Source organism: Epinephelus fuscoguttatus, linkage group LG23, assembly GCF_011397635.1.
Source record: "Epinephelus fuscoguttatus linkage group LG23, E.fuscoguttatus.final_Chr_v1".
In the NCBI taxonomy this organism is placed as follows: domain Eukaryota; kingdom Metazoa; phylum Chordata; class Actinopteri; order Perciformes; family Serranidae; genus Epinephelus; species Epinephelus fuscoguttatus.
Window position 1 is genome coordinate 10,739,150 of NC_064774.1, and position 26,527 is coordinate 10,765,676.

Genomic DNA, 26,527 nt, shown 5'->3' on the forward strand with positions numbered 1-26,527 from the left:
TAGTATTAAACTAATTTAAGCTGTCATTATATGTTTGAAGTACATCTGTTAATTCTTTTTATGATGCACTTTGAACATTATAAAGAACAAAAGCATGCAATAGTATAGAGTTTTAATGCTCTTATTGTTTGAAGTGATAATTATGTTGAGAATCACTTTCTAAAACTGCCGTGAACAAACTCTACATGCCTTTGATCCAGCGATCAGGGTTTCTGTTATCCAGTAATTACCATTGTGTGACTAGATAATCTGTTGAAGTCCAACATATTCTAATATATCTGGTCATGATGTCCAGGAAAAAGAGTTCCCTCTGAAAATATGTAGGACTACATGTGGGACTACATACCTATCACATCAGACTGGAGACATAACCACTGAAAACATGGACGAGTCATTGCTATCTGTCTATCGTTGTACTTTCAAACAGAAAATTCAAGTTTCATTGTGAGATTTAATGAAAACAGAATACAATGCTTCATTGATTTCACCTTTGTTTAACCAGGAAGTCCCATTGAGATTGAATATATCTTTTACAGCAGAGACCTGGCCGAGGTAGCAGCCAACCAGAACACATTTAAAATGCAGCAACTATTCAAACACAGTGGCCTCTCAAGAAAAACAAGTACATGTCTCTGTCACCACATTCTTCACAATGCCCTTCAACTCATCAATGGATATAAGTGTTCCTGATCTTTTTAAGGATTGGTCCATGTCCAAGGTGCAGAGTAGGAGAATGCAGTTTTCCCCAGATCTGTTAATACATTAAAAAGCAACAACTCGGAGAAGCGTAGCTGGGTGCAAGATTATACCAATGCTGTTGCCTACGAAAGGTCAACGATGTCCAACCCACCAAATCATAAAGAATGCAGTGATGAGTAAGGGGCTTTGCGTTTGTAATAATAAACGTAGAGATGCATGGTAAACTGAATCAAAGCTACGTAAAATGGCATATATGTGTCACCATAATCAATCACAGACAGAAAAGCAGCTGCCAATCTTCAATATAGACAGCAACAAGTGGGTCGTTATTAGCGATGTTCGTTTGCTAGAAACGTGTAGCTCCCTGGCGATCTTCCTCCAGCCAGCTGAAACCTTAATTAGTTCATTGTAGTTTAATCATTTAGTTAATACTTCATTTCAACTTCACAACTCAGCGGTTTGTTCCGGAGCTTTCAAAGTGAGCGACAACAGGGTGTCCGACAAAAGTTTAGCTCAGATAATATTTTACTAGTTTTTCCCCCATTTGTCTGGGAGATTAAAATCTTCCAGGACACGTGGAGTGGCACCAATTTTTCCTAATGTAAACATAGACTTCAACTGTGAAAGAGACGTCTTGCATGCAAAAATGCAAAATAATGAAATCATTTTATTAACGTTTAAACTAGCGGAGAGCTAAACCAGAAAGTAGCCGCTTGGCCGGTGAGTTTATATATAACTCACCCGTACAAATGTTATTAAGGCTTTAAGTTATGCATAATTAAGGGAGTGGCCCCTTTTAAAGTACTATTCGGATGGGATTAGTTTTACATAGGGAGGTGGACTAATGTGGGGCGGCACGGTGGTGTGGTGGTTAGCATTTTTGCTTCTCAGCAAGAGGCGACAGTGCAATCCCGGGTGGGGGAGCCCTTCTGTGTGGAGTTTGCATGTTCCCCCTGTGTCAGCTTGGGTTTTCTCCAGGTACTCCGGCTTCCTCCCACAGTCCAAAGACATGCAGGTTGTACCCTGCATCTTGCCCAATGTCAGCTGTGATAGGCTCCAGCCCCCCTGCGACCCTCAAGAGGATAAGCGGTTAGAAAATGAATGGATAGATGGATGGATGTGGACTGATGTCAGTTTACCACAGAATGTCTGTAATATAAACGTCCGATTTGCACGGGACAAGAAATCTCCGTAATTCTACCAGAGATGGGAGTGGTAACTCGGTTTGCGCCCTGGCGTCACCTCCCTGTCGGCATGTGCGTGCTACGTTGCTTCCTGTAAGCATCAGCTGAAGGATAATAATAATTAATGATTAGCCCAATTTGAAATCTTGCCCATGATCAGGATTGTGTGTACACAATGATTAGCAATATGGATTTATATTAGGCCTAGCTAACACAACCAGAAGTCTCGTGGCTCTGAAAAGTGCTTTCTTCTCGACCTTTCCGATTGGTCTCCCATGTAGGGCTATGCCATCATTAGAAGAATGTCCACTATCAGCGGAAAAATGGTTGTAAACAGGACGTAGCGGAATATTTACATACATTTTTACAGAGGATCATGTTCGCACAGGATTAATATTACCTGAGGTATTTTCTCCGGACCGTTTTACAGAAGGTAAAAGTCGCCGTAATTTTCACTGACATTATCCGTAATGATTACAGACATGGCGCGTTCGGACGGGACTGAAATCCCTGGTAATAATTACTTTACCCCACGTCTCCATGTTAAACTAATCCCGTCCGAATAGAGCTTAAGTGTCTCTGAGTCTATCATTCAGACCTGCCCCTCGCTCTTCCACAGCTCCACCCTCTCATCTAAATATGGTCACCTCTGGTTCAACAGTTCCAAAATGGTGATGGTCAAAATACAAAAGGGTGACATCACAGTGGCTGTGTCCATTGTTTTTATACAGTCTATGCTCCAGATCCACAGAAGACATCATGCAACAGGCTGAATAATGCATTTCATAACATGTAAAGTTATTTTCACATGTAAACTTAGTGGATTTATTTTTGATTTTTAGATATACTATGCAGGATTTGTAACACTTACTTGAAGGTTACATAAGGGTGGCATGACACTGTCATGAACCTGTCGTGAACATTATGTACATGTCATAAACGTTTATGACTGCTGTCATTAAGTGTCATTCGGTTTTTGTAATGACAAGTTGACATTGCTTTGGTTGTCTTGATTATGACAAGTTGACATTAATCAAAGTGACATGACCAGAAGTTGTCTTTGTCGTGACAAGTTGACATTTATCAAAGTGACATGACCAGAAGTTGTCTTTGTCGTGACAAGTTGACATTGATCAAAGTGACATGACCAGAAGTTGTCTTTGTCGTGACAAGTTGACATTAATCAAAGTGACATGACCAGAAGTTGTCTTTGTCGTGACAAGTTGACATTAATCAAAGTGACATGACCAGAAGTTGTCGTTGTCATGACAAGTTGGCATTAATCAAAGTGACATTACCAGAAGTTGTCATGACAAGTTGACATTAATCAAAGTGACATTACCAGAAGTTGTCTTTGTCATGACAGGTTGACATTAATCAAAGTGACATTACCAGAAGTTGTCTTTGTCATGACAGGTTGACATTAATCAAAGTGACATAACCAGAAGTTGTCATGACAAGTTGACATTAATCAAAGTGACATTACCAGAAGTTGTCTTTGTCATGACAAGTTGACATTAATCAAAGTGACATTACCAGAAGTTGTCATGACAAGTTGACATTAATCAAAGTGACATGACCAGAAGTTGTCGTTGTCATGACAAGTTGGCATTAATCAAAGTGACATTACCAGAAGTTGTCTTTGTCATGACAAGTTGACATTAATCAAAGTGACATTACCAGAAGTTGTCTTTGTCATGACAAGTTGACATTAATCAAAGTGACATTACCAGAAGTTGTCATGACAAGTTGACATTAATCAAAGTGACATTACCAGAAGTTGTCTTTGTCATGACAAGTTGACATTAATCAAAGTGACATGACCAGAAGTTGTCTTTGTCATGACAAGTTGACATTAATCAAAGTGACATTACCAGAAGTTGTCTTTGTCATGACAAGTTGACATTAATCAAAGTGACATTACCAGAAGTTGTCTTTGTCATGACAAGTTGACATTAATCAAAGTGACATTACCAGAAGTTGTCTTTGTCATGACAAGTTGACATTAATCAAAGTGACATTACCAGAAGTTGTCATGACAAGTTGACATTAATCAAAGTGACATGACCAGAAGTTGTCGTTGTCATGACAAGTTGGCATTAATCAAAGTGACATTACCAGAAGTTGTCATGAAAAGTTGACCTTAATCAAAGTGACATTACCAGAAGTTGTCTTTGTCGTGACAAGTTGACATTAATCAAAGTGACATTACCAGAAGTTGTCATGACAAGTTGACATTAATCAAAGTGACATTACCAGAAGTTGTCTTTGTCATGACAAGTTGACATTAATCAAAGTGACATTACCAGAAGTTGTCTTTGTCGTGACAAGTAGACATTAATCAAAGTGACATTACCAGAAGTTGTCTTTGTCGTGACAAGTAGACATTAATCAAAGTGACATTACCAGAAGTTGTCTTTGTCGTGACAAGTAGACATTAATCAAAGTGACATGACCAGAAGTTGTCTTTGTCATGACAAGTTGACATTAATCAAAGTGACATGACCAGAAGTTGTCTTTGTCGTGACAAGTAGACATTAATCAAAGTGACATGACCAGAAGTTGTCTTTGTCATGACAAGTTGACATTAATCAAAGTGACATGACCAGAAGTTGTCTTTGTCATGACAAGTTGACATTAATCAAAGTGACATTACCAGAAGTTGTCTTTGTCATGACAAGTTGACATTAATCAAAGTGACATGACCAGAAGTTGTCTTTGTCGTGACAAGTTGACATTAATCAAAGTGACATTACCAGAAGTTGTCTTTGTCATGACAAGTTGACATTAATCAAAGTGACATGACCAGAAGTTGTCTTTGTCATGACAAGTTGACATTAATCAAAGTGACATTACCAGAAGTTGTCTTTGTCGTGACAAGTTGACATTAATCAAAGTGACATGACCAGAAGTTGTCTTTGTCATGACAAGTTGACATTAATCAAAGTGACATTACCAGAAGTTGTCTTTGTCATGACAAGTTGACATTAATCAAAGTGACATGACCAGAAGTTGTCATGACAAGTTGACATTAATCAAAGTGACATTACCAGAAGTTGTCTTTGTCATGACAAGTTGACATTAATCAAAGTGACATGACCAGAAGTTGTCTTTGTCGTGACAAGTTGACATTAATCAAAGTGACATTACCAGAAGTTGTCTTTGTCGTGACAAGTTGACATTAATCAAAGTGACATGACCAGAAGTTGTCTTTGTCATGACAAGTTGACATTAATCAAAGTGACATGACCAGAAGTTGTCTTTGTCATGACACGTTGACATTAATCAAAGTGACATTACCAGAAGTTGTCTTTGTCGTGACAAGTAGACATTAATCAAAGTGACATTACCAGAAGTTGTCTTTGTCGTGACAAGTAGACATTAATCAAAGTGACATGACCAGAAGTTGTCTTTGTCGTGACAAGTAGACATTAATCAAAGTGACATGACCAGAAGTTGTCTTTGTCATGACAAGTTGACATTAATCAAAGTGACATGACCAGAAGTTGTCTTTGTCGTGACAAGTAGACATTAATCAAAGTGACATGACCAGAAGTTGTCTTTGTCATGACAAGTTGACATTAATCAAAGTGACATGACCAGAAGTTGTCTTTGTCGTGACAAGTAGACATTAATCAAAGTGACATGACCAGAAGTTGTCTTTGTCGTGACAAGTTGACATTAATCAAAGTGACATGACCAGAAGTTGTCTTTGTCGTGACAAGTTGACATTAATCAAAGTGACATGACCAGAAGTTGTCTTTGTCGTGACAAGTTGACATTAATCAAAGTGACATGACCAGAAGTTGTCTTTGTCGTGACAAGTTGACATTAATCAAAGTGACATGACCAGAAGTTGTCTTTGTCGTGACAAGTTGACATTAATCAAAGTGACATGACCAGAAGTTGTCTTTGTCGTGACAAGTTGACATTAATCAAAGTGACATGACCAGAAGTTGTCTTTGTCATGACAAGTAGACATTAATCAAAGTGACATGACCAGAAGTTGTCTTTGTCGTGACAAGTAGACATTAATCAAAGTGACATGACCAGAAGTTGTCTTTGTCGTGACAAGTTGACATTAATCAAAGTGACATTACCAGAAGTTGTCTTTGTCGTGACAAGTTGACATTAATCAAAGTGACATGACCAGAAGTTGTCTTTGTCGTGACACGTTGACATTAATCAAAGTGACATGACCAGAAGTTGTCTTTGTCGTGACACGTTGACATTAATCAAAGTGACATTACCAGAAGTTGTCTTTGTCGTGACAAGTTGACATTAATCAAAGTGACATTACCAGAAGTTGTCTTTGTCGTGACAAGTTGACATTAATCAAAGTGACATGACTAGAAGTTGTCTTTGTCGTGACAAGTAGACATTAATCAAAGTGACATGACCAGAAGTTGTCTTTGTCGTGACAAGTTGACATTAATCAAAGTGACATTACCAGAAGTTGTCTTTGTCGTGACAAGTTGACATTAATCAAAGTGACATGACCAGAAGTTGTCTTTGTCGTGACAAGTTGACATTAATCAAAGTGACATGACCAGAAGTTGTCTTTGTCGTGACAAGTAGACATTAATCAAAGTGACATGACCAGAAGTTGTCTTTGTCGTGACAAGTTGACATTAATCAAAGTGACATGACCAGAAGTTGTCTTTGTCGTGACACGTTGACATTAATCAAAGTGACATTACCAGAAGTTGTCTTTGTCGTGACAAGTTGACATTAATCAAAGTGACATTACCAGAAGTTGTCTTTGTCGTGACAAGTAGACATTAATCAAAGTGACATGACCAGAAGTTGTCTTTGTCATGACAAGTTGACATTAATCAAAGTGACATGACCAGAAGTTGTCTTTGTCATGACAAGTAGACATTAATCAAAGTGACATGACCAGAAGTTGTCTTTGTCGTGACACGTTGACATTAATCAAAGTGACATGACCAGAAGTTGTCTTTGTCGTGACAAGTTGACATTAATCAAAGTGACATGACCAGAAGTTGTCTTTGTCGTGACAAGTTGACATTAATCAAAGTGACATGACCAGAAGTTGTCTTTGTCGTGACAAGTAGACATTAATCAAAGTGACATGACCAGAAGTTGTCTTTGTCGTGACAAGTTGACATTAATCAAAGTGACATTACCAGAAGTTGTCTTTGTCGTGACAAGTAGACATTAATCAAAGTGACATTACCAGAAGTTGTCTTTGTCGTGACAAGTTGACATTAATCAAAGTGACATGACCAGAAGTTGTCTTTGTCATGACACGTTGACATTAATCAAAGTGACATGACCAGAAGTTGTCTTTGTCGTGACAAGTAGACATTAATCAAAGTGACATGACCAGAAGTTGTCTTTGTCGTGACAAGTTGACATTAATCAAAGTGACATGACCAGAAGTTGTCTTTGTCATGACAAGTTGACATTAATCAAAGTGACATTACCAGAAGTTGTCTTTGTCATGACAAGTTGACATTAATCAAAGTGACATTACCAGAAGTTGTCATGACAAGTTGACTTTAAATTTGTTTGGGATGTCCTTATTATAACAAGGTGTCATGACAGTCAGTCTTGTCCTTCATGAAATCTTAATGACAAATCAAAATGCCACCACTTTAACTTAAGTTAAAGCATTTATTCATTACACTGTCATAATGGTGTCATGACAGCCAGTTTTGTGTCGTATCCTGCCAGACATCTATCTGACCGAGTGTTAAAATCGACCTGTAGCCTTGGACATCTACTTATAATAATCATTACGTCACCTTGTTATAAACACAAAAAGAGGTGGATTTCTTGTTAATGTCAACTTGTCATGACAAAGACAACTTCTGGTAATGTCACTTTGATTAATGTCAACTTGTCATAATCAAGACAACCCAAACAATGTCAACTTGTCAATACAAAAACTGAATGACACTTAATGACAGCAGTCATGTTTATGACATGTACATAATGTTCATGACAGGTTCATGACCGTGTCATGTCACTCTTAACATAAAGAAAACTAAATATAGGCTCATATAGAGGTAATCCTTCTCAATCATCATTTTTGACCCACACTATTTTTCTGCAGAGCCTCCGCCCTCTGCCTGGATCTTCATATTTTTTGTTCTTATTCTCTGCTCTGTTTAGATTGTTTATGGGCGTGTACCCCCACATTCCTCAGGTGAGGTCAGGGCTTAATATAAAATGGCAACGACCAGGTGCCAGACAGTGAGCGGCAGGCATCCAAGAGACACAGCGCCAAAAACATGAAAATATAAAGAGGCAAAATGCCAAACAGGGATGGATCTGGGGCTGGCTTTTACTTTCAGTTTCACTGGCAAGTGTGTTCACAAACTGTAACCGACAATCCTGCAGAGTATACCTGTAAATGAATCTTACAGATTGAGTGAATGTACGTGAAAAATATAGTTATTGTTTTACAAACTAGCAGATAAACTGAGGTGTTTCTGGTGCAGTCGTTCTGCTGGATTTAGGATGAATCTCAAATCAACGACAGGTGAAAATAATATATGAAGCCTTCATATATTACCATGTTGCATATCTAAACTAAACTGCACACATTATGTTATTTACACACTTCTCCTTCAACCATCTGGGGAGCAGAACTGTTGCTGCCAAATCTCCACAATTGGCTTGACTTTGCTGATGTGCGGATGGGCGGGGGTGTGGGATCAATGTTACCCTTGGAGAGCTGCCTGGCTTATGGGATACGCAGCACAGAGCGCCTGCTAATTCCCAACAGAACGCCTGGATCCCTCTTGTTCTGACGTTAAAGGAGGAGCATTCACTCCAAATCGGTTCGGGACGCCGCCGTTCGCATGACAAATAGCCATTAAGCTCAACCAATCATGGGCCCAATGGCGGCGAATACACACGCTGTGACATAAAACGAGTGAGACATCTCGCTAATTAAAGCGCCAGTTCTGTGCTGGATGTCGTCGACGGGGCCCATTATCAGGCCTAAACACACACACGATGAGTTTGTGAGGTTTTTTTTTTACCCCTCCAATCTCCTCTGCCATTCGTAGACGTCTAACAAAGCAAATTGTTCTCTGGAAATGATAATGGTGTTAAGGAAAAAAAAAAAAAGTTGGAATAAAAAATATCATTCCCACACAGAGCTTTGTGAAAGAAAGGAGTATTCACTTGGTGCTGAGCTGTGTCAAACAGTCACAGCCAACTTCCTCCTTCAAATTAGTTTTAGAAGTGTTAGCTGAACGACCCAGTTCTACGGTTAGCGTGTGATGCCTTTTTTTTACCGGTTTAATCTAGTCTTCCACGTGTTATATTTAAGGGCTGAAATTAATTCTACCTTCGAAAAATGTTTTTCTGATTCCATCAAGCAGCTCTCTCCTCGTTGGCTGGGTTTGAATTGGTGTGTTTGTGTGTCTTGGTGTGTGTCCAACAGGTCAATGAAGACCGGGTGCAACAGATGGAGAGAGAGAATAGTTTCATCACACGCTGGAACGAGAAGAAGGACGCCACGGTAAGACGACCCGCGGAACCCAAATGGAAATCACTGACGGGTGTTCTGTTTGTTTGTGTGTGTGTGTGTGTGTGTGTGTGTGTATTGATTTGCCTGCGTGAGTCAGGGTCTCTCAAATCAGGGATTCATTTGAACAAGTTTCCTGTTTTTCTGGCGAAAATGAAGGCGGGGGTTTGGGGGGGGACAATGGCGGCGGAGGAGGCAGGCGGGTGAGGGGAGAAAAAAAGGGCTTTGTTCCTGTTAACCTTTACGGCAGGTACTTTATGCCTGGATGCCTCATCCGAGAAAAACATTTGGTTCAGATAACTGGGGGAAAAAAAATAAATCACATGCCGCTGCCGTTGTTGAAATCTGAAATAAGTTGTTTATGCCCGCTCCTTTCTGCTCGCTCCCCACACCCTCTCCTCCCCACCTTGTCCGTAGGCTTTCAGAACATGTCTGCTGCTGTGGGTCAGGAGGGTTACTCAGTGGAAAGCCGGTGCTATTATAAAGCTGTCGGAGGTGAAAATTGGGACAACTTTTTTTTTTTTTTTTTTTGTGTTATGGACACAAATTCGAGGGTTTTAAGGATTTAACCTGAGAAAACTATTGTAGAAAAATAAAGAAGTTACTAGTTTATTCATTAGGAGCAGTCATTTAGTGTAATTACAGTCAGCATGGTGGAAATGTCTCTTTTGAGATAATGGAGAAGCTTATTTTAGGGATGATTTAACATTAAAGCAAAGTTAAACATTGATTAAAGTCATTAAAATGTCACACTGATTTTCTGTTTTTTAAAACTGGACTTACTTTGTCGTGTTTTATGAGTTTTGGACGATCATTTGTATCTGTGGTGGCCACACATCTCTCACTGGCTTTCCAAACCAACAGCAGAAAAGAAAGCGTTGCAATTTTTTAAAGGTAAAATGTGTCAAAATATACCAATATAATGACGCATTGTGGTGCTACAGAGATGCCCCGACCTACAAGCCGTACTCCAGACATAAGGGAACATGCTTGTTTGGTACACACCCCAGAAAAAAGTCACATTGTCATAATTTTTGCTTTTTTTTTTTTTTTTTTAAATTAAATGCAAAAATTGCCATGTTACCATGAGTTCGAATGCACTCCCTGTGTCAGCGTGGGTTTTCTCTGGGTACTCCAGCTTCCTCCCACAGTCCAAAGACATGTAGGTCAATTGGTGACTCTAAGGCCTAGTCCACACGGACCTGTGTACTTCTGAAACTGAAGTTTTTCAGGCTCAGGTTTCCAAAAAAAGATTTGTCCACACAAGTGGTGTGATAAAAAAAAAAAAAAAGATATCCACACGAAACCGCAAAACCCGCTGCCAAGTGATGTAATACACATGCCAAAGCAGTAGGTGGCGATGTAACTTCTAACAGAAGTCAGTTCAGAAGTCAGTCAATACTAGAATAGGGAAGTGTGGAAAATAAAAACAACCCGATCCACAAAGGAGGCTGCTCCTGTTGCTAGCTACCCTAGCTACACTACCATGAAAGCAGCGACGGGCCTGCCAACGGAGGTTCTGGATCCGGCCGGGTTGGACCTCAGACTGGTTCTCGAAACTTTCCCACCAGTCTGAGGTCCGACCCGGCCGGATCCAGAATCCGCTGGCCTGTCGCTGCTTTCATGGTAGTGTAGTTGGGGTAGCTAGCAACAGGAGCAGCCTCCTTTGTTGGTCGTTAGGTCGAGCAGCTGGATATGCCATCCAAAGAGAGCAGATAGCACGCTCACAAATAAAGTTAACACCAGCATGTTTGTTTGGTCTGCCATTTCACTAGCTATTTACCGTCGCTCTGTCGTCAAACAATGGAGACAGGTAATAAAATACTGCAGTTATCCTATCTACACGCACCGGAGTCTTCCAAAAACTTCACCCTGGACTCCGGGTTCAAAGAAGCGCGGTTTTGGGGGTCCAAAAGTGCAGCTGCATGTAGCCAAACAGCCAAATCGCATAGAATAATACACGGTTTCAGAAGTGGACTAGGCCTAAATTGTCCGTAGGTGTGAATGTGAGTGTGACTGGTTGTCTGTCTCTATGTGTCAGCCCTGTGATAGTCTGGTGACCTGTCCAGGGTGTACCCCACCTCTCGCCCAATGTCAGCTGGGATAGGCTCCAGCCCCCCCGAGACCCCTAACAGGATAAGCGGTTACAGAAAATGAATGCCCAACACAATCGACCAAAAAACGTTGGCTTTATGTTTCTGCAAACCACAGATATGTTGCAGTTGTAAGTTATGATGTAGCTCGGTGGTTCCCAACCTTTTTCCTCAAGATACCCTTTTTTTATCATTGAGTAAACTGACGACGCCTGACTAAATGACATTTAATAGATATTCAATATTATGTTCAATGGATGACAGTAACAGCACAGAGATATTGTAGAAAGTTTGTGTAAAACAAGCAATTTGGATGAACTTTGAGACGATTTTTTCCTGTGAATTTTGCGTCAAAGATGAGTTTTCCTGATATTTTAGGAAGTTTTTGTAAGATTCTCTGTCTGTATTATGTTGATTTTTGAACAAGCATGCATACTTAATAGGCTTCTTTTATGACAAATTCAGTGTTTTCCTCTGTCTGACACTGTTTAGCAGAGAGTGAAGACTGCAGCTTGTGTTCAGGTCTTCACCGTGCTCTAATCCTGTGAGATTTTTTTAACGTTAATAACCTGAATAATAATCTAAACTTGAAAAATAACGGATTTATTCAGTTGTCTTTCCAGAAATGAATGAAATGCGAAGATATAAGCCTACTCTATACTTTTTTTTAAACGATTTCTTACACCCTTTAAAATCAAGAAGGTCTCATGACCCCATGAAACTCTGGCGACCCAAAGAGGGGGTTGGGACCCTCACGTTGGTAACCAGTGATTTAGCTGATACATTGAAACTTAAGGTTTCAACATTGTTGTGATTAACAAGTGGTTAGGTTTAGGATAAAAAAATTACTTGGTTATAGTTAGAAAAAGATCATGTTTTGGCTTAATATACCCAGTTTGGGGCGTACAATCCCAGCAGGAAAACCTGCAATGTCTTGGCAAAAACAAAAAACTTTTCATACCATTTTTTTTTTTTCAATAATATATTTATTGAGTTTTCCATTTTTCCACAAACATGATACAGTTTAATTATAGACCAATAACCTGCAGACTTTGGTCTACAGAGCCTTACAAAAGCCAGAGGCCCTTAGTATGACCACATGCCTAGAAATTTGATGGGTCAATAAATTACACATGTTTCGTGCCTAAAAAGTTGCTGGGAAAACAGCAATAACTTGCAAAATCTCAACCTGTTTCATTGTCTTACACCATCCTCCTTCCCCTCCAACTCCTGATGACAAAGTCAACTCATATACTATGCCACTTTAGAAGCACTGGTATGCCATGTATGAAACTTGCAATGCCAACATTTTCTTGTGGCAACTGGGCTGAGAGGCCATTTCAAAATGAACCCAGTCAAATAAGCCATCAGTTAATTAAAGTGAAGTAAAAGTTAGAAGTTCCACCTTGAAATGTCCATTGTATTCATCCAGTGCGTGCAGCTCTTAACCTGAATAAAAATGGTAAAAGAAAAGTTGGTAAAAATTTCCCACGCACAGATTTATACAGGCTGCACTTACGGTGGTTATGTATGCATACAATGTATTTATAGTGGAATGTGGCTCAGGTTTACATAAGCTACCATGTTAAAAAAAAAAAGGTACTTCAGTGGGTCTTACACAGTCGACTGTCAAAATGGTGTAAAGTATATGTTTTTAGGCCGGGGTTGTTACAACTCGAGCAAAAACACATTTTCTTTTCAACATTCATCACATTTTCAATCACAGCCAATCATGAGAGCGGTGCTGGATGGTCATAAAAACATGTCTCAGACCATCAACGTTCATCCTGCTGAGTCACTTGGAGATGAATTACTTGACGAAATCAGCTATTTCTTCTCAAAATAGAGCTACTTCCATCACCAGGCAAAATTAAGCAAACTGACGTGTGGATTGGCCGCTGAGTGAGGCTATACTCAGGCACAGCACTTCCTTTAGCTGAGCTGCCAAACAGGGAGTCCAGTTAGGATTTCAGGTACAGGACGTGGCTAAACAAATAGCTCTGGGGTCTGCACTTGAGCACTTTCAACACTTGGAGGAAGCTTGTCTCGGAGGGCTCGGGCCCGGCAGGTGAATGCTCTGACCTCATCTGTTTCCTTCTTTAAAGGGAGAGAATGACAAGGAGGCCTGCACCCTGCGAGTGGATAGCATGGCTAGACAGAGGGAGTAAGTAAATCAGTGATATAATGAGGTGCAAGGCAATGTCATGCCTTGTAACTTAGAAGTGGCACTTTAAAATCAATACTTGCATTTACAGCCAGGGCCAGTGCAGAGAGAGTATGACTTTGGTGAAGATTAGAAATGCCTTCATTTCGAATAGAGCATTGCTGTTTTTCTAACTCGCTGCCTAGAAATCTCCCCGTCAGCTGTAAAACCATTTATCACCTCTTCTTGCTGCACTCTGCTGGCTTTGCAAACAAGTCTTCAACAGCTTAATTCAAGGGCGGAGCAAGGGGGAAGCTTTAGGGGGTGTATCCCTGAATGTTTTCTTAAACGCCCCAAATCTTTTAGGTTTTTAAATACATGAATAGATAAAGAAGTCTACTACAATTGAGTAAATGTTCTTCTGTTGGCCTAATATTCAATTTAAATAATGAAGGACAATGTACTTGGCATTGTTGGGGATCCATTTGCAATTAGAGGTGCCCAGATTAGGAATGGGCATTTTAAGTAACTTCCATATTCAAGCACTCACATCAAATTGTCATAGAGTCCTCAAGTCTTTGTGAAAAATTAAATGTAACGTAAGAATAAAAGTATAAACTGGCCAACGGCAGACAACAAGTGCAATTTAAAATTAATTTGCTAACAGCCAGGGTTCGATTAGCCTATTAAACGATATATTCAAAGTTAACAAATTAAAAATTAACAAACTTTCTGTTGCTACCTTTACATAGGTAAGACGCAGCACTGATGGACCATCTCCAGAGCCTGGAGTTGCTCTCCGTTTAGTCAGTTTAACATCTAACCCAGTTAGCATGAGCTAACACAGCAGCTGTGGCTAACATCCAACAACAAACCTTTTAACAGTCCTGTCCCGAGTTCACGCTCCCGTAGCAGTAGTGATAAAAGCGACAGGAAGCAATACACTACACGCAGCTCTACAGTGAAATAAGACTAACCTTTCTAAACAGTGAAAATAAAGGTTTAAAAGTCATATTCCAATCAAGTGGCAACCTCAAGGGCTGAAAAATGAAGCCACCAGCAAAGTGCCAAAAATTGCAGTTCCTCTAATGGCCACTCGAGGCTGGCTCCAGAAGTGAGTCAGTCCCCGTAGACCATTATGTTAAAATGCCCAACTTTACAACAGAAATACACGTTGGTAAGCTTGGTACAAAAAACTGTTTTGGCCTCTGTAGCTAATTTCCCTGTTCATGAAAACTTTATGGGGTGAATTTTTGTATAATTCAAAAACCATTTCTATTTTATTAAGACTTAAAATTACATATAATTAATTCTCCATTAGATTGCCCCCTCACTCTTCCATAACTCCAGCATCTCGCCCAAATATGGTCACCTCTAGCTTCAAAAAACGAAGATGGCGACGGCCAAAATGCTGAACTCAAGGCTTAAAAATGAGAGTCCACAAACCAGTGGGTGACGTCACTGTAGCTACATCCATTATTTTTACAGACAATAGAGTGTGCCAGGGCTGACGTCAAAACCTGGAAGTTTAGCATCATGCTGGTTCCCGGAAGTGAAAGTGAATGTGATTTTTGCATTGCGTTTTGATTAAGTCAGAAAATAAGCTCCGTGGCTAACACAAGTTTATGATACTTACAGGTTTTGTTCAGCGAGATAATCTTCACATATGAACACCTTTCATACCGCATTTGAAGCTTAAATGTGATCGCCAGAAGTAAAAAGCTAACGTTAGGCTTTAACGGACTACATGACTACTCCACGGTCGCATGACTCTTGACGTCACCGCCACTAAGCTTTCAACTGATTTCGGCCACTTTATTTTATGAACATTGTATAATGGGGAAATCAGAGTGTTTAAGCTAAATAAGAAGCTGTAATGGCGGACTGCCAGCACTCTCGCCTGTTCGGGGGTGATGACGTTTAATGTCCCCCACAGGGTTTGTAGTCGTATTGAGCAACTTGTTAGCAACCGCCTTTTTTACGACACGTAAAAGCTTCAGAATTCAGTAGTAGGGTATTTACTGACGTGTTTTATGTCGTAGAACAAAACCTGAAACTCGCTTAAGCTTTTGTTAACCACAGACCTTATGAGGCATTTTACCAAAATCCCATTCAAAAAACGTACTGACTTTTAGACGAGGGAACCGGAAGCGCTAAAAGCGCTAACAGAGTTCTGGGTTTACTGGCACACTCTATGGTGCGAATGTGGGAGGTTGGGTAGGTAGCGTTGATGCGTTAATCAAATACTAGTCTCTATATACAGACTCTACATTCAGTGAATGTAGAGTCTGTAGGCAAACCCCAGAGATCTTGCCTCCGGAAGAAGAGCGGAAGAGCCCTGGTTTCCGGTTGTAGGCTGTTTGTAGTCCGCGTGATATTGACCAATCACGTTTGAGCCGGCTGCAGTTGTTGCCAAGTTAAACAGTCCGTGCGGTGAACTAATGAGGTGGAACATAATTGGCGTCACTGCAAACTCTGAATCCATCGCAATGGTTCAGCATATTTACTTATGTATAAACGGAAGTCGGAAACGGAAATTCGTCTCCTCCGCCCAAATCAAACCGGAATGCCAAAAAACTGGGGGTCTGCCCCCAGAGGCTGTATCGCTGTCTGCCGGAAGTCAGACGCCGAATACAGCCGATGGGTTCCAAGAATGATCAAATACTAACTCAGCAAGATTATAATTGGATGGATTCAACTGTAGCAGATTTACTAGCTAAACATTCAGTGACTAAACTCTACTACTAATGCTGTTTTGCCAAATTTCTACCCCATCTATGTTGTGTGACTTAAAAATAGTAACATCAGATGAGTTTTAGCGCTTTTGAGGTGACAGGAGCGAAAATTAGTCAACCTCAAAGTATGGTGTGTTAGGGTTTCAGAATGATGGGGACAGACAAAACAAAAATACAAACTAGTATGGAGGCTCTTCAGCAGGGATACTTATATTGATTCAGACTGGGATTTTATTTTATCTTTTACTTTAAATTTAAGCAAGATGCCAAAGTGCGTTTGAAAAAGCATCAAAATAGAGCTTGTTTATTAAAAAAAGTGCTGGGGAGGATCCCCTGGACCCCCCAGCAGAGGTCTGGGTTAATCCCTGGATGTCCTCGAATCCTACAGACGCCACTGCGTACACCTGACCTGAGCACGGCTGCTGCAACTGGCCCCTGGCCTCCTTTAATTTTGCAAAAGAGGCCCCCGGGCAAAGCGAGCTGAGTCTCCCTGCTCAGCAGGATGATTTTTTTCCTTGGCAACGATCATGTTTTTTCCCCAAGGATGCACAGATTTTGAGGGATTTTATTTATCTCAGATGGTTTGAAAAACAGTCATATAGCTGCTGTAAATGGTGGACACCATGCCGTCGGACCCTCCTCCATTTGGGCTGAGCCCTGAATGTTTTTAACGCCTGGCCCCGCCCCTGCTTTACTTCCTATCTGTCTTTTTCCACTCGACAGACGCTATGTTTCTAAAGTAAGCCTGGTCCTTCTTCCATTGCATAACAATGAAGGTGGAGGAGGAAAAAGTGTACTTAGCAAACCAAGATGGCGCCATATCTGTGTGTGACATTTTCGCAATGACAGCCTTCGCTCCATTGGTTCGAATGACTGTAATTTCTGTGTCACTTTAGGGCCACAGGAGTCAGAAGTGGCTTCCTCCCTCTTATCATGTGATAGTTCTCCCAGCTCGAGCCAATAATGGACCTCGGTTCACCTGCACATTAAAATGACAAAGGAAAAGTAACTGTAATTTCCAGATCGCCAAGGGAAAAGAAACCTTTTCGTGCTCACTTAGTTGTTCATTTTCTAGAGATGGATTCCCACTCCCTTTGGCAAGAAATCCAGATTTGGTGCCTTAAGTATGACCCCCGTCTCTCTCTTCTTTTTAAACCCAGATTTTTTTTCTCTCTCAACTTCTTGGTTTTTTCACACCAAAAAAGTCAGTTTTTAATTGGGTGCAGAGGATTAGAGCCCCAACACATGGAGAAAGGTGCCATGATTTGTACTGACATGACCAATATGACTGGGAGTTTGACCTCCTGAATGTCAGGCAGAAAGGCCACGTAAAAGTCATCCTTTTAATTTCACACAGGTTACATTTAGCTAAAGAGAGATATTTTCTCTTTTATCTCCTATCTATCTATCTATCTATCTATCTATCTATCTATCTATCTATCTATCTGTGAGTAAAAACTTCAAACGGCACCATAAGATGATTTTCTGGATTTATGTTTTTCACTATCACTGTCCACCCGTTATCAAATTCAGTCTATACTAAGGATACATAGTTGTTGTTTTTTTATGATCTACGGCTAGCTTGATATATCTCTCGTCAATGAAGCTGCATTGTTAACTTAATTTAGCTTAGTGTATCTTAAACCCTGTAAGCAAAGAAAAAAGGTAGCTTAGCTCTGTTCAGAGTTCAAAAATATATATTTGTAAAATTTTAAGCCAGTTTAAAACCTCTAAATGTTAACACTATTAACATGTTTAATACATCTACAAGGATAAATGTAAACACTGCTGTTAGCATGTTAGCATTACTGTTAGCACATCACTCTTTAACCACAGCTTGTCTGTTTAACATCTCTGTTTGTGTCCAATTTATAAAACAAGAAACAGCTTCATTAGTGAGCTTTAGAGGTGCTGGTCGTTTTTGGATGTTGTTTGAGAATTAGCCAAGCTAGCTGTGTCCCTTTGCTTGCTGTTTTTATGCTAAGCTAATCCAGCTGTCTCCTGGCTAACGGACAGACATGAGAGCGGTAGGGATTTTCTCATCTAATTCATTGCAGGAAAGCAAATTTTATGGTATTTAAAGTTTAACTTTTAAGGGTAGACCGCCACAAAGGCTTCGAATTATCAGGCACTTGTGGTGTATCAAACCACTATCTGCTGCCATATTTGCTATTAGCACTGTTAGCTGCTAGCTGCTGACCATAGACTGTATATATAATGGACGTAGCCACCATGATATCACCTGTTGGTTTGTGGGCTCCAGTTTAGAAGCCTCGAGTTCAGCATTTTGGCCATTACCATCTTGGATTTTTGGAGCCACAAGTGACCACATTTGGAATAGAGGGTGGAGCTAACCCTTATGCTAGCTCTTAGCTTCGTTAGCACTGTGTATTTACAGCTATGGTTATCTGTGATAATACTTACACTAATGCTAGCTAGCAAAAAATGCTTAAACCATTAAAACAAAATGTACTTCGCGGAAAAAATGAATATCCGACTCCACAGGGCTCTCTAGTACAACCAATATTTTGGCACACAAAGGATACCATTAATGTTCCTGAACTGAATCTGGGGTTACACTGTGGTAATGTTACCAAACCCACTTTGTCACTGTGGTAGCTGACTTGTCAACGGATGGATCACACCTGTCACTCAAAGTGGCCACGGCTTTAATTCTGCCTTACTTAAAGGGGCAATAAGCAAAATCGTTTCACCACTAGGTTTGCTGCTGTGCACTGCCTGTGGAGCAAAACAAAGTGTGTCATGAGCCACACCTCCCTCTACCTCTGCTCTCCAACCCCCACCCCACTCGCCTCGTCTGTGCAGCCAAGCAAGGCAGCATCTCCACGGACTATCACATCCAGACGGTCCCGGTGTTTCTTCCGCAGGCTCCGCTTCATTCCGCTTCACTCAGCTGCCCGATATACCCGCTGCTTCTTCCCACATTAACCTGAATAACAAACTAGGGCTCAGTGCTCCGGTTGGATTCAAACGGAGAGCCGCTAGCTGGGAAGCTAGCGGGGGCTAACTGGCTGTATTAGCAGCTGAGTGAAATGGAGCATGAGGAGGAAGCACTGGTTAGCCCCCGCTTTCACTGCAGGCAGATTCACTCGCCACAGGGGCGAGGAAATAAAACCTAAACAGCCAACTTAGTTTGGCTTAGTTTAGCAGTTAGCAATGTCTTTCACTCACTCTCGGTCTCTGCTGTGTTAAGCTATTTCCCTGCTTTCCTGTTAGCGTTAGCACTAGTCGGCTGCCACGCTAACGTCCCTACTCTGTTAGCGTTAGCTCCCAGAGTTAGCACTAGAGCTACTACGGCTACTGGAGTAGCTTGCAGCTATGGAGCGCTTCTACCAGCTCTTCTAGTCACTGAGCCTCGCCTCCATTTCAGCAAATATATTGCATCTATTACAGGTACCATCATCATTGAAGTAGGCAGGGGAATAGCTAAACACAGCCGCCAGGCTGCCCGCCGGGCTACATTTTACAATGCTAATTGCAAATGTTAGCTGGGCTACGTTCACATGAGTGTACATGAACGCGCAGCCAGACCGGCTTGTAAACAATGGGCTGGAGATCAACACAGAGAGAGGGTGTGTGAGGTCATGCTATACTCCAGATGAAATTACACCTTCAGTTCTTCACATAGCGATTTTTTAATTCCTTCAATCTAGAAATGATGAATTTCGCTTATTGCTCCTTTAAAGCCTAAATAAAATGGAAACATGGGAAATACATCGATTTTTTTTCCAGGGTGTTAACATGTTTATTTCTGCTGCTAAGTTGGACATTTAACATAGAGGTCAATGGGGATTGACTCACTTTTGGAGCCAGCCTCAAGTGGCCATTAGAGGAACTGCAGTTTTTGGCACTTCCATGTTGAAACCCACCAACGAAATGGTAATTTGAACCTTGCTAGCCTACAATGCAACATTGCAGTGAATAAATATGAGGCCAACGTAGTAATAATCAATCAGATAAGATTCACCATTTAAGTAACAAGATGGAACCTTTAGCCTAACCTCAACTGCCTGTCTTTTAACATAACACTTCACAGCTAGCTTAACGCTTGATTAGCATTGTCTTCAGAGCTTTCACTTCTGCGAGAAGGCGCAAAGTGGGCTGATAATGTATGCATGGTAGGCGAGTCATGTACCTGCTTCAGCCGTAGCTATACCTGCTCGTCATTTTTCAGCCCCGGATATTGCTGCTTGGTCAACAGTGTTGCCGTTGTTAGCACTGTTAGCTGCTAGCTGCTGGATCAGTCACCTCTGTGTTAAAAGCCTTGTGCAGACAACCTCTGAATGATAGATTTTGTTTAGTATACGATTATGAGCTCATGTAGCTTTCTTTCAGAAAATAATATAAAAGCAGGGGATGACTAAATTAAAAGTCCTTGAGATTTGATTTATAGCAAAGCAACACTTTGTGAAGTTGGTAAAGGCAAAATTGGATAAAAAAGTAATTCCTCTCCTGCAGTGCTGCATGCCTCGTACAAATACAAGATTGAAAAGAGTGTTACATTGAACACATATCTCCCTCTTGGCATCTCTGTTTTTTCCATTCCCATAATAACCCCTGAACATTTTCCTGGGTGCATCTTCAAAACATTTTTTTTAACTGACAGCACATTTAAAGTTAACACCTGGGGAGAGCATATCGGTTTTAGTGTAGGTGAAACATGCACCCTGCGCTTCCACCTTTACAAGTTTGTCTCACACATGTTCTCTTTATTTAGCCGGGTTTTGCATTCCATTAACGCCACCGGGATTTAGTTTGCCTCCAGCTCAGAAAACGACCTTTGGTTTCCACAAATCCTCTAACCGTTTCTCTCACTTTTCTCCATTTAGATTCATGCCACACTGGAGCACGAATTTAGAAGAAAAGCCAATTAATCCGGCTGCATTGTTTTTGTAATTCAACTGATCTCTCTGTCTCACTCCATTTTCCTCCTCTCTCCCCAGTTCTCCCCAGCTGGGGACTTGATCTTCGAAGTGTACCTGGAAAAGAGAAAGCCGGAGAACTGCTGTTTAATCAAGGTATAACCGTGTATGCGCGTTTATGTGTGCATCTGTACTTTCAGCTGGCATGTGGGCATGTGTGTAAGCCTGCTTACCCACAGGTCCTCCGGTGGTAAGGTGAAATAAGAAAGAGGGAGGGGAGATGGAGTGTGGGATGAAGGCAGGTGAATGAGGGATGAGGGCGGGTAGAATGAGAGGTGCAGAGGTTGATAGAATAGGGCTGAGACATTCGTGGTTTAACCTGATGGGATTACCGCCCCCGAAATAAATCAAAAGCGAACTAATCAAAGAAACGTCTGATTCAATTGTGTGAGTAATTGCGTTTTACAAGGCACGCGGGCCGCTGTAGGTTACGGACTCCTTTCACAGGTCGGCAGCGGCAGCGGAATAGGGATGGGGTTAAAGAGGAGTGCTCAGCAGCACAGTTTGACTTTAATACTCCGCTTTCTCTCCGAGGAGTTAAGTAGCACATTTGCTTTGTCCAGTGCCGTCCAGGCACACCTGATAACTCGACAAAGAAGCAAGTATTTAATCAGTGCGCTGTGAACATGGCTGTGAGTCAGATATCTGCCGTTAGTGTTACATGTTAAATATTGAACGGCTCCTCAAAGGCAGAGATGGTTTAAGGGGGTGATATTGATCCGGGCAGCTTATGATCTGAGCTTTTATGCAGGATGTGCTTACTTTGTTCTATTGTTTCTTTTTTATTTGTTTTGTTGTTCGCCGAGGTATGTATTTATCTGTTTGTTGTGTTCGCGGTAGGTCTCTCCCAGCATGAGATCCACGGAGCTTGCAGAGACCGCGCTGAGTATGAGGAACGTCACCTTCGGCGCTGACGACTGCTGGACCACCTTTGAAGTCATTGAGAATGGAGAGTTAGGTACGCAGGGTTTCCTGGTTAGAGATCTTTCACTCACCTGTAAAACGCTGTAATTTAAAAGGCGTTGTTTTATTATCTCCAACAAATACACACATGGTGGGGTCACAAACTCATGAAGAGAAAGCATTACTTGTCTCTAAATCAGTGGTACCCAACTGGTCCAGGCATACGCTCCAAATTTCCCCTTAGCCATTAGTTCAAGGTCCACACAGTTCACTAAATTTGGCATCACAATTGTGTTTAAAAATGTCGTTGAGCTAGTCTGCTCTCCATTAGTCACTCACTTTACTGCAGGAAACACACTTTATAATAAAAGCTCTGAGCCAAACTTCAGTGTACTTAAAAATAAACTTAAACTTGACATGTTTGTGAGTCACTTGCGGTCCTTTTAAAATGGACTTCCGACCCACCAATCGGGAACCACTGCTTTAAATAATGTCCTCTTAAGACCTCTGAGTCAAAGGCTTCTGAGGCCCCGTGTCCACCAAAGTGTTTTTTCCCCAGCTGAAAACGCCAGGTGCTCCTCAGGAAACACCCCGCTGTGAGCATTTGAGAGCACTCTGGAGGCTAACATATAGTCAGCTGAGACCCTTTGGTTGCATTTAGTTGCTATGATACAGAATATCTGCGGAAGTAAACATTTCGGCCCAAGGTAGAGAACTTGCTTTGGAGCATGGAGGGAAAGAGGACGGACCTGCCGGTCTGTGTGGGTTCGAACACTGTTCGTAGGGCAGCAAAATTCGCAGTACATTTAAGAATACATTGGCCTCACCAAAAACACCTTGATGGAATCGGCCTCCAAGTTATAGGCACAGCAAGGGTTCTGTATTTACCTTTTTTTTTTTTTTGGGTAAACTAGAGCACTTCCACATTGCATAATTTTGCTCTCTAACTTCTGTGCTGTTCGCAGAAGTTTGATTACTTTGCTGAGCGTTGCCAGCTTCATCATAATTATCTGAAATGCTTTTCACTCACATTGAAGCATTTCATTAAATTCATTGTGTTGCCATTCTTGGCAACAATGTCCTTTTTTGCATATTGCATTGTGCTGTATTGGCATCGAGCTTGATAAGATGGAGTCACACTTCTGATCTCTCAGTCATTTTTATGCTTATACAAGGCACACAACACACACGTGAACCTCATCTCTGGATTTTTCCTGTATGCCTTTACTACATGTAAAACAGCCAATGACCAGCATGATTAAATCTTAGTACAATCATGCAGCATGCTTATTGCCTCACTCCTATTCCTATCAAAATTTGGTACCCATTGACGAGGCATTTTTTGATACTCGACAGTAGGGCTGGGCGATATGTACAAAAATTCATATCACGGTGTTCACAGGCTGGCTGGTGATTCACGAAATATATTTCAGTATTTTGTTTAAAAAGCAAAGACAGGAATTTTATTACCCTGCTTGAAAATATGCAGCTGCATAACAGTTACACCTCCAGAACACTAATCTGCGGCGGAAGTGTTGCAAAGTTAAGTTTATTCAAAACACACACAAAGTACATTCAAAACACACATTAAACACACATTAAACATTGACAATTTCAAACACAAGTACACAAATCAGCTTCACTATAACTCGCAGCATTCACAGACAAACACTTGTCTTTACCTGAACACATTTTCCCCACAAATACAACATGCTAATGTTATTAGCACAAGCCTATGGCATTTGACATTGTATAAATTAGCTTAGCAGCTAGCTGACTTTTCCTCTACTCATATGAAACCACAGCAACATTTAACAAAGGAAACGTTACAAAATTCGGCTCCATTACAACTCACAAGGTTCACTGACAAAACAACTGTCTGATGCTAAACACGTTTTCCAAAAAAATACAACATGCTAACGTTATTAGCACAAGCCTATGGCATTTTACATTGTATAAGTTAGCCTACCAGCTAGCAGACTTTTCCTCTACTCATATGAAGCCAGGGACAACAGCAACATTTAACAAAGGTAACGTTACAAAATTCGGTTCCATTACAGCTCACAAGGTTCACCGACAAAACAACTATCTTATACTAAACATGTCTGAATTACTTCACTTTGAAGGGTCACAAGCCAGAAAAACTTTGATGAGAAACTTTTAGGGCCCATATTTTGGCATTTTGCCTTTATTCAACAGTGGTAGTAGAGATGCAGAAAAGAAATGTCGTGGGAGGGAGAGGGGTCTGACACGCAACAGAAGTCCCCCGACTGGAAAAAATGTCTGTAAAATGTCCATGCTTGTCATTCCTCATCTCCCTCTCCTCCCATTTCATATCATCTCTCCACTGTGGCTGTCCAATAAAGGCATAACATGTTCTTTGTCATCAAAAAACTATATTCAGGGAGCAACATGCTCCTTTTTAAACACCAACAATATTTGGCTGTTATAACCAAAACATAATCACATTATGATGAAGACTTTATTTGATACAGTAATAGTCATGCCGTAGACCCACACAGGTGCCCCCTCCTCTGCACTGTGACGCAGCTAAACCAACAAATTTGTTTTGAAAGCCAACATGTGGTTTTTTTTTTCTTACCATACACATAAAGCCGCTTCACTAATTACCACTTCTGAGAATCCATTTGAAGAAATTAAACAAGCATTTTATTTTAATCAACTAAAAGAGCATCCTTGGTTACAAACACTACATTTTCCTTTTTGTGTGATGGAAGGTTCAAGAAGTCATTTATTCTTTAATTAAAGTGCTTCACTCACAAAAGCCTGACGAATTCGACTTTATTTCTATTCACTGATCTCGCTGAAAATGATTTTCTCTGCTGTTTTAGCTTGTAGTTTTATTTTAATGTAACAGTGTGTATGCACAATCATTTAATGCACATTTTTATGCGAGTCATGTGCACTTCTGAGAGACTGTCGGTAATTCAGGGGGGTGTAAGTCATTAGAAAGTCTTAAAATGTCTTAAATTTAGTTTCCGAAATATTAAGCCTTCAAGTCATTAAAGGGATACTTCACTTAGGCAGATTTTTGCTGGGTCCTGGTCTGTTTCTCAAACTACAGATTGAACTTTCTCATTCTTGTATACCTGCTGCCACCACGGACACAAAGAGTAAAGAAGCAGCTCAAGAAAGAGATCCACCTCTCTCTTCCTGACACAGACCAAACACCAATCAAACTCAAATATGTTTTTCTAGCTGGCATATTCGTCTATTTTGTTTCTTATTTATTGACTGATTTAAAATTGTTTTCTGTTTTGAGTTTTTATTCTGCCTCTGCTGTTTCCTCAGTTCCTCAGTGATCAGCCAAAACATTAAAACCACTGACTGGCGAAGTGAATACCACTGATCATTTTGTTACAGTGCAACGTTCTTTTGAGGAACCTTGGGTCCCGGAATTCATGTAGATGCCACTTGACATGCTACACCTACCCGAACAACATTACAGACCAAATAGACCCCCCTACTGACAACGGCACTCCCTGATGGCAGTGTGCTCCCTCAGGCAGGACAATGTGTCAAGCCACACCACAAAAACTGCTTAGGAATGGCCCATGGGACGTGACTAAGCTCAAGGCGTCGACCTGGCCTCCGAATACCCCAGATCCCAATCCGACTGAACATCCATTAGGCATGCCGGTACCTTACCTCACAACCCACAGGACTCAAAGGATTCGTCAACAACGCCTTGGTGCCAGACAACACAGACACCCCCAGAGGTCCTGTAAGGTCCATGCCTCGACTGATCAGAGGCCCCGTCATAGATCTGACTTGGCTCTGACCTGTTGAGGCCCGGACAAAGGGACCTTTGGGGTACCAGTTTGTTGGGATCAGAGTGGGATCTGGGGAATTTGAAAGCTAAGTCGATGTCTTGAGGTCTTTGTCACGTTTCTTGGACCATTCCTGAGCATGCTGAGGGACTACTGCCATCAGGGGTACTGTTGCAATGAACGGGGGTACTTGGTCTACAACAATGTTTAGGAAGTTGGAGTGCGTAAAGGAGCATCCACATGAATGCCAGGACCAAAGGTTCCCTTGCAGAACATTGCATTGTAATGAAATGATTGATGGTATTTGCTTCACCTGCCAGTGATTTTAATGTTTTGGCTGATTGGTGTATATGTACTACTTTCTAGCTACCCGCAATGCCTGATGAGGGTAAAGATGATTCGTCCAAAAATCTGACTTAAATGAGGTCAAAAATCATCTTGGAAAGGTCTTCAAAAGCTTTAAACTTCAGTGTCTGATACCTGTAGACACCCTGTTATCATTAGATAGTAGATGTTGAATGATCAGAGC

At 41.0% G+C, this 26,527-nt stretch overlaps 1 protein-coding gene across 8 annotated transcripts in view; it reads left to right on the forward strand.

Moving 5' to 3' along the window:
- The window catches only part of arap2 (ArfGAP with RhoGAP domain, ankyrin repeat and PH domain 2), a 253,644-nt gene that overhangs the window by 204,379 nt on the left and 22,738 nt on the right, over positions 1–26,527 (forward strand). For all 8 annotated transcript variants that reach the window (XR_007448601.1, XR_007448602.1, XM_049568438.1 and 5 more), the window contains exons 24-26: positions 9,307–9,384; positions 21,326–21,400; positions 22,145–22,262. Coding sequence is in view for 6 of the 8 variants with exons in the window: in XM_049568438.1 (XP_049424395.1) it covers positions 9,307–9,384; positions 21,326–21,400; positions 22,145–22,262 (271 nt within the window). In the remaining 2 variants the exon portion in view is untranslated. The remainder of the gene's footprint in view (positions 1–9,306; positions 9,385–21,325; positions 21,401–22,144; positions 22,263–26,527) is intronic.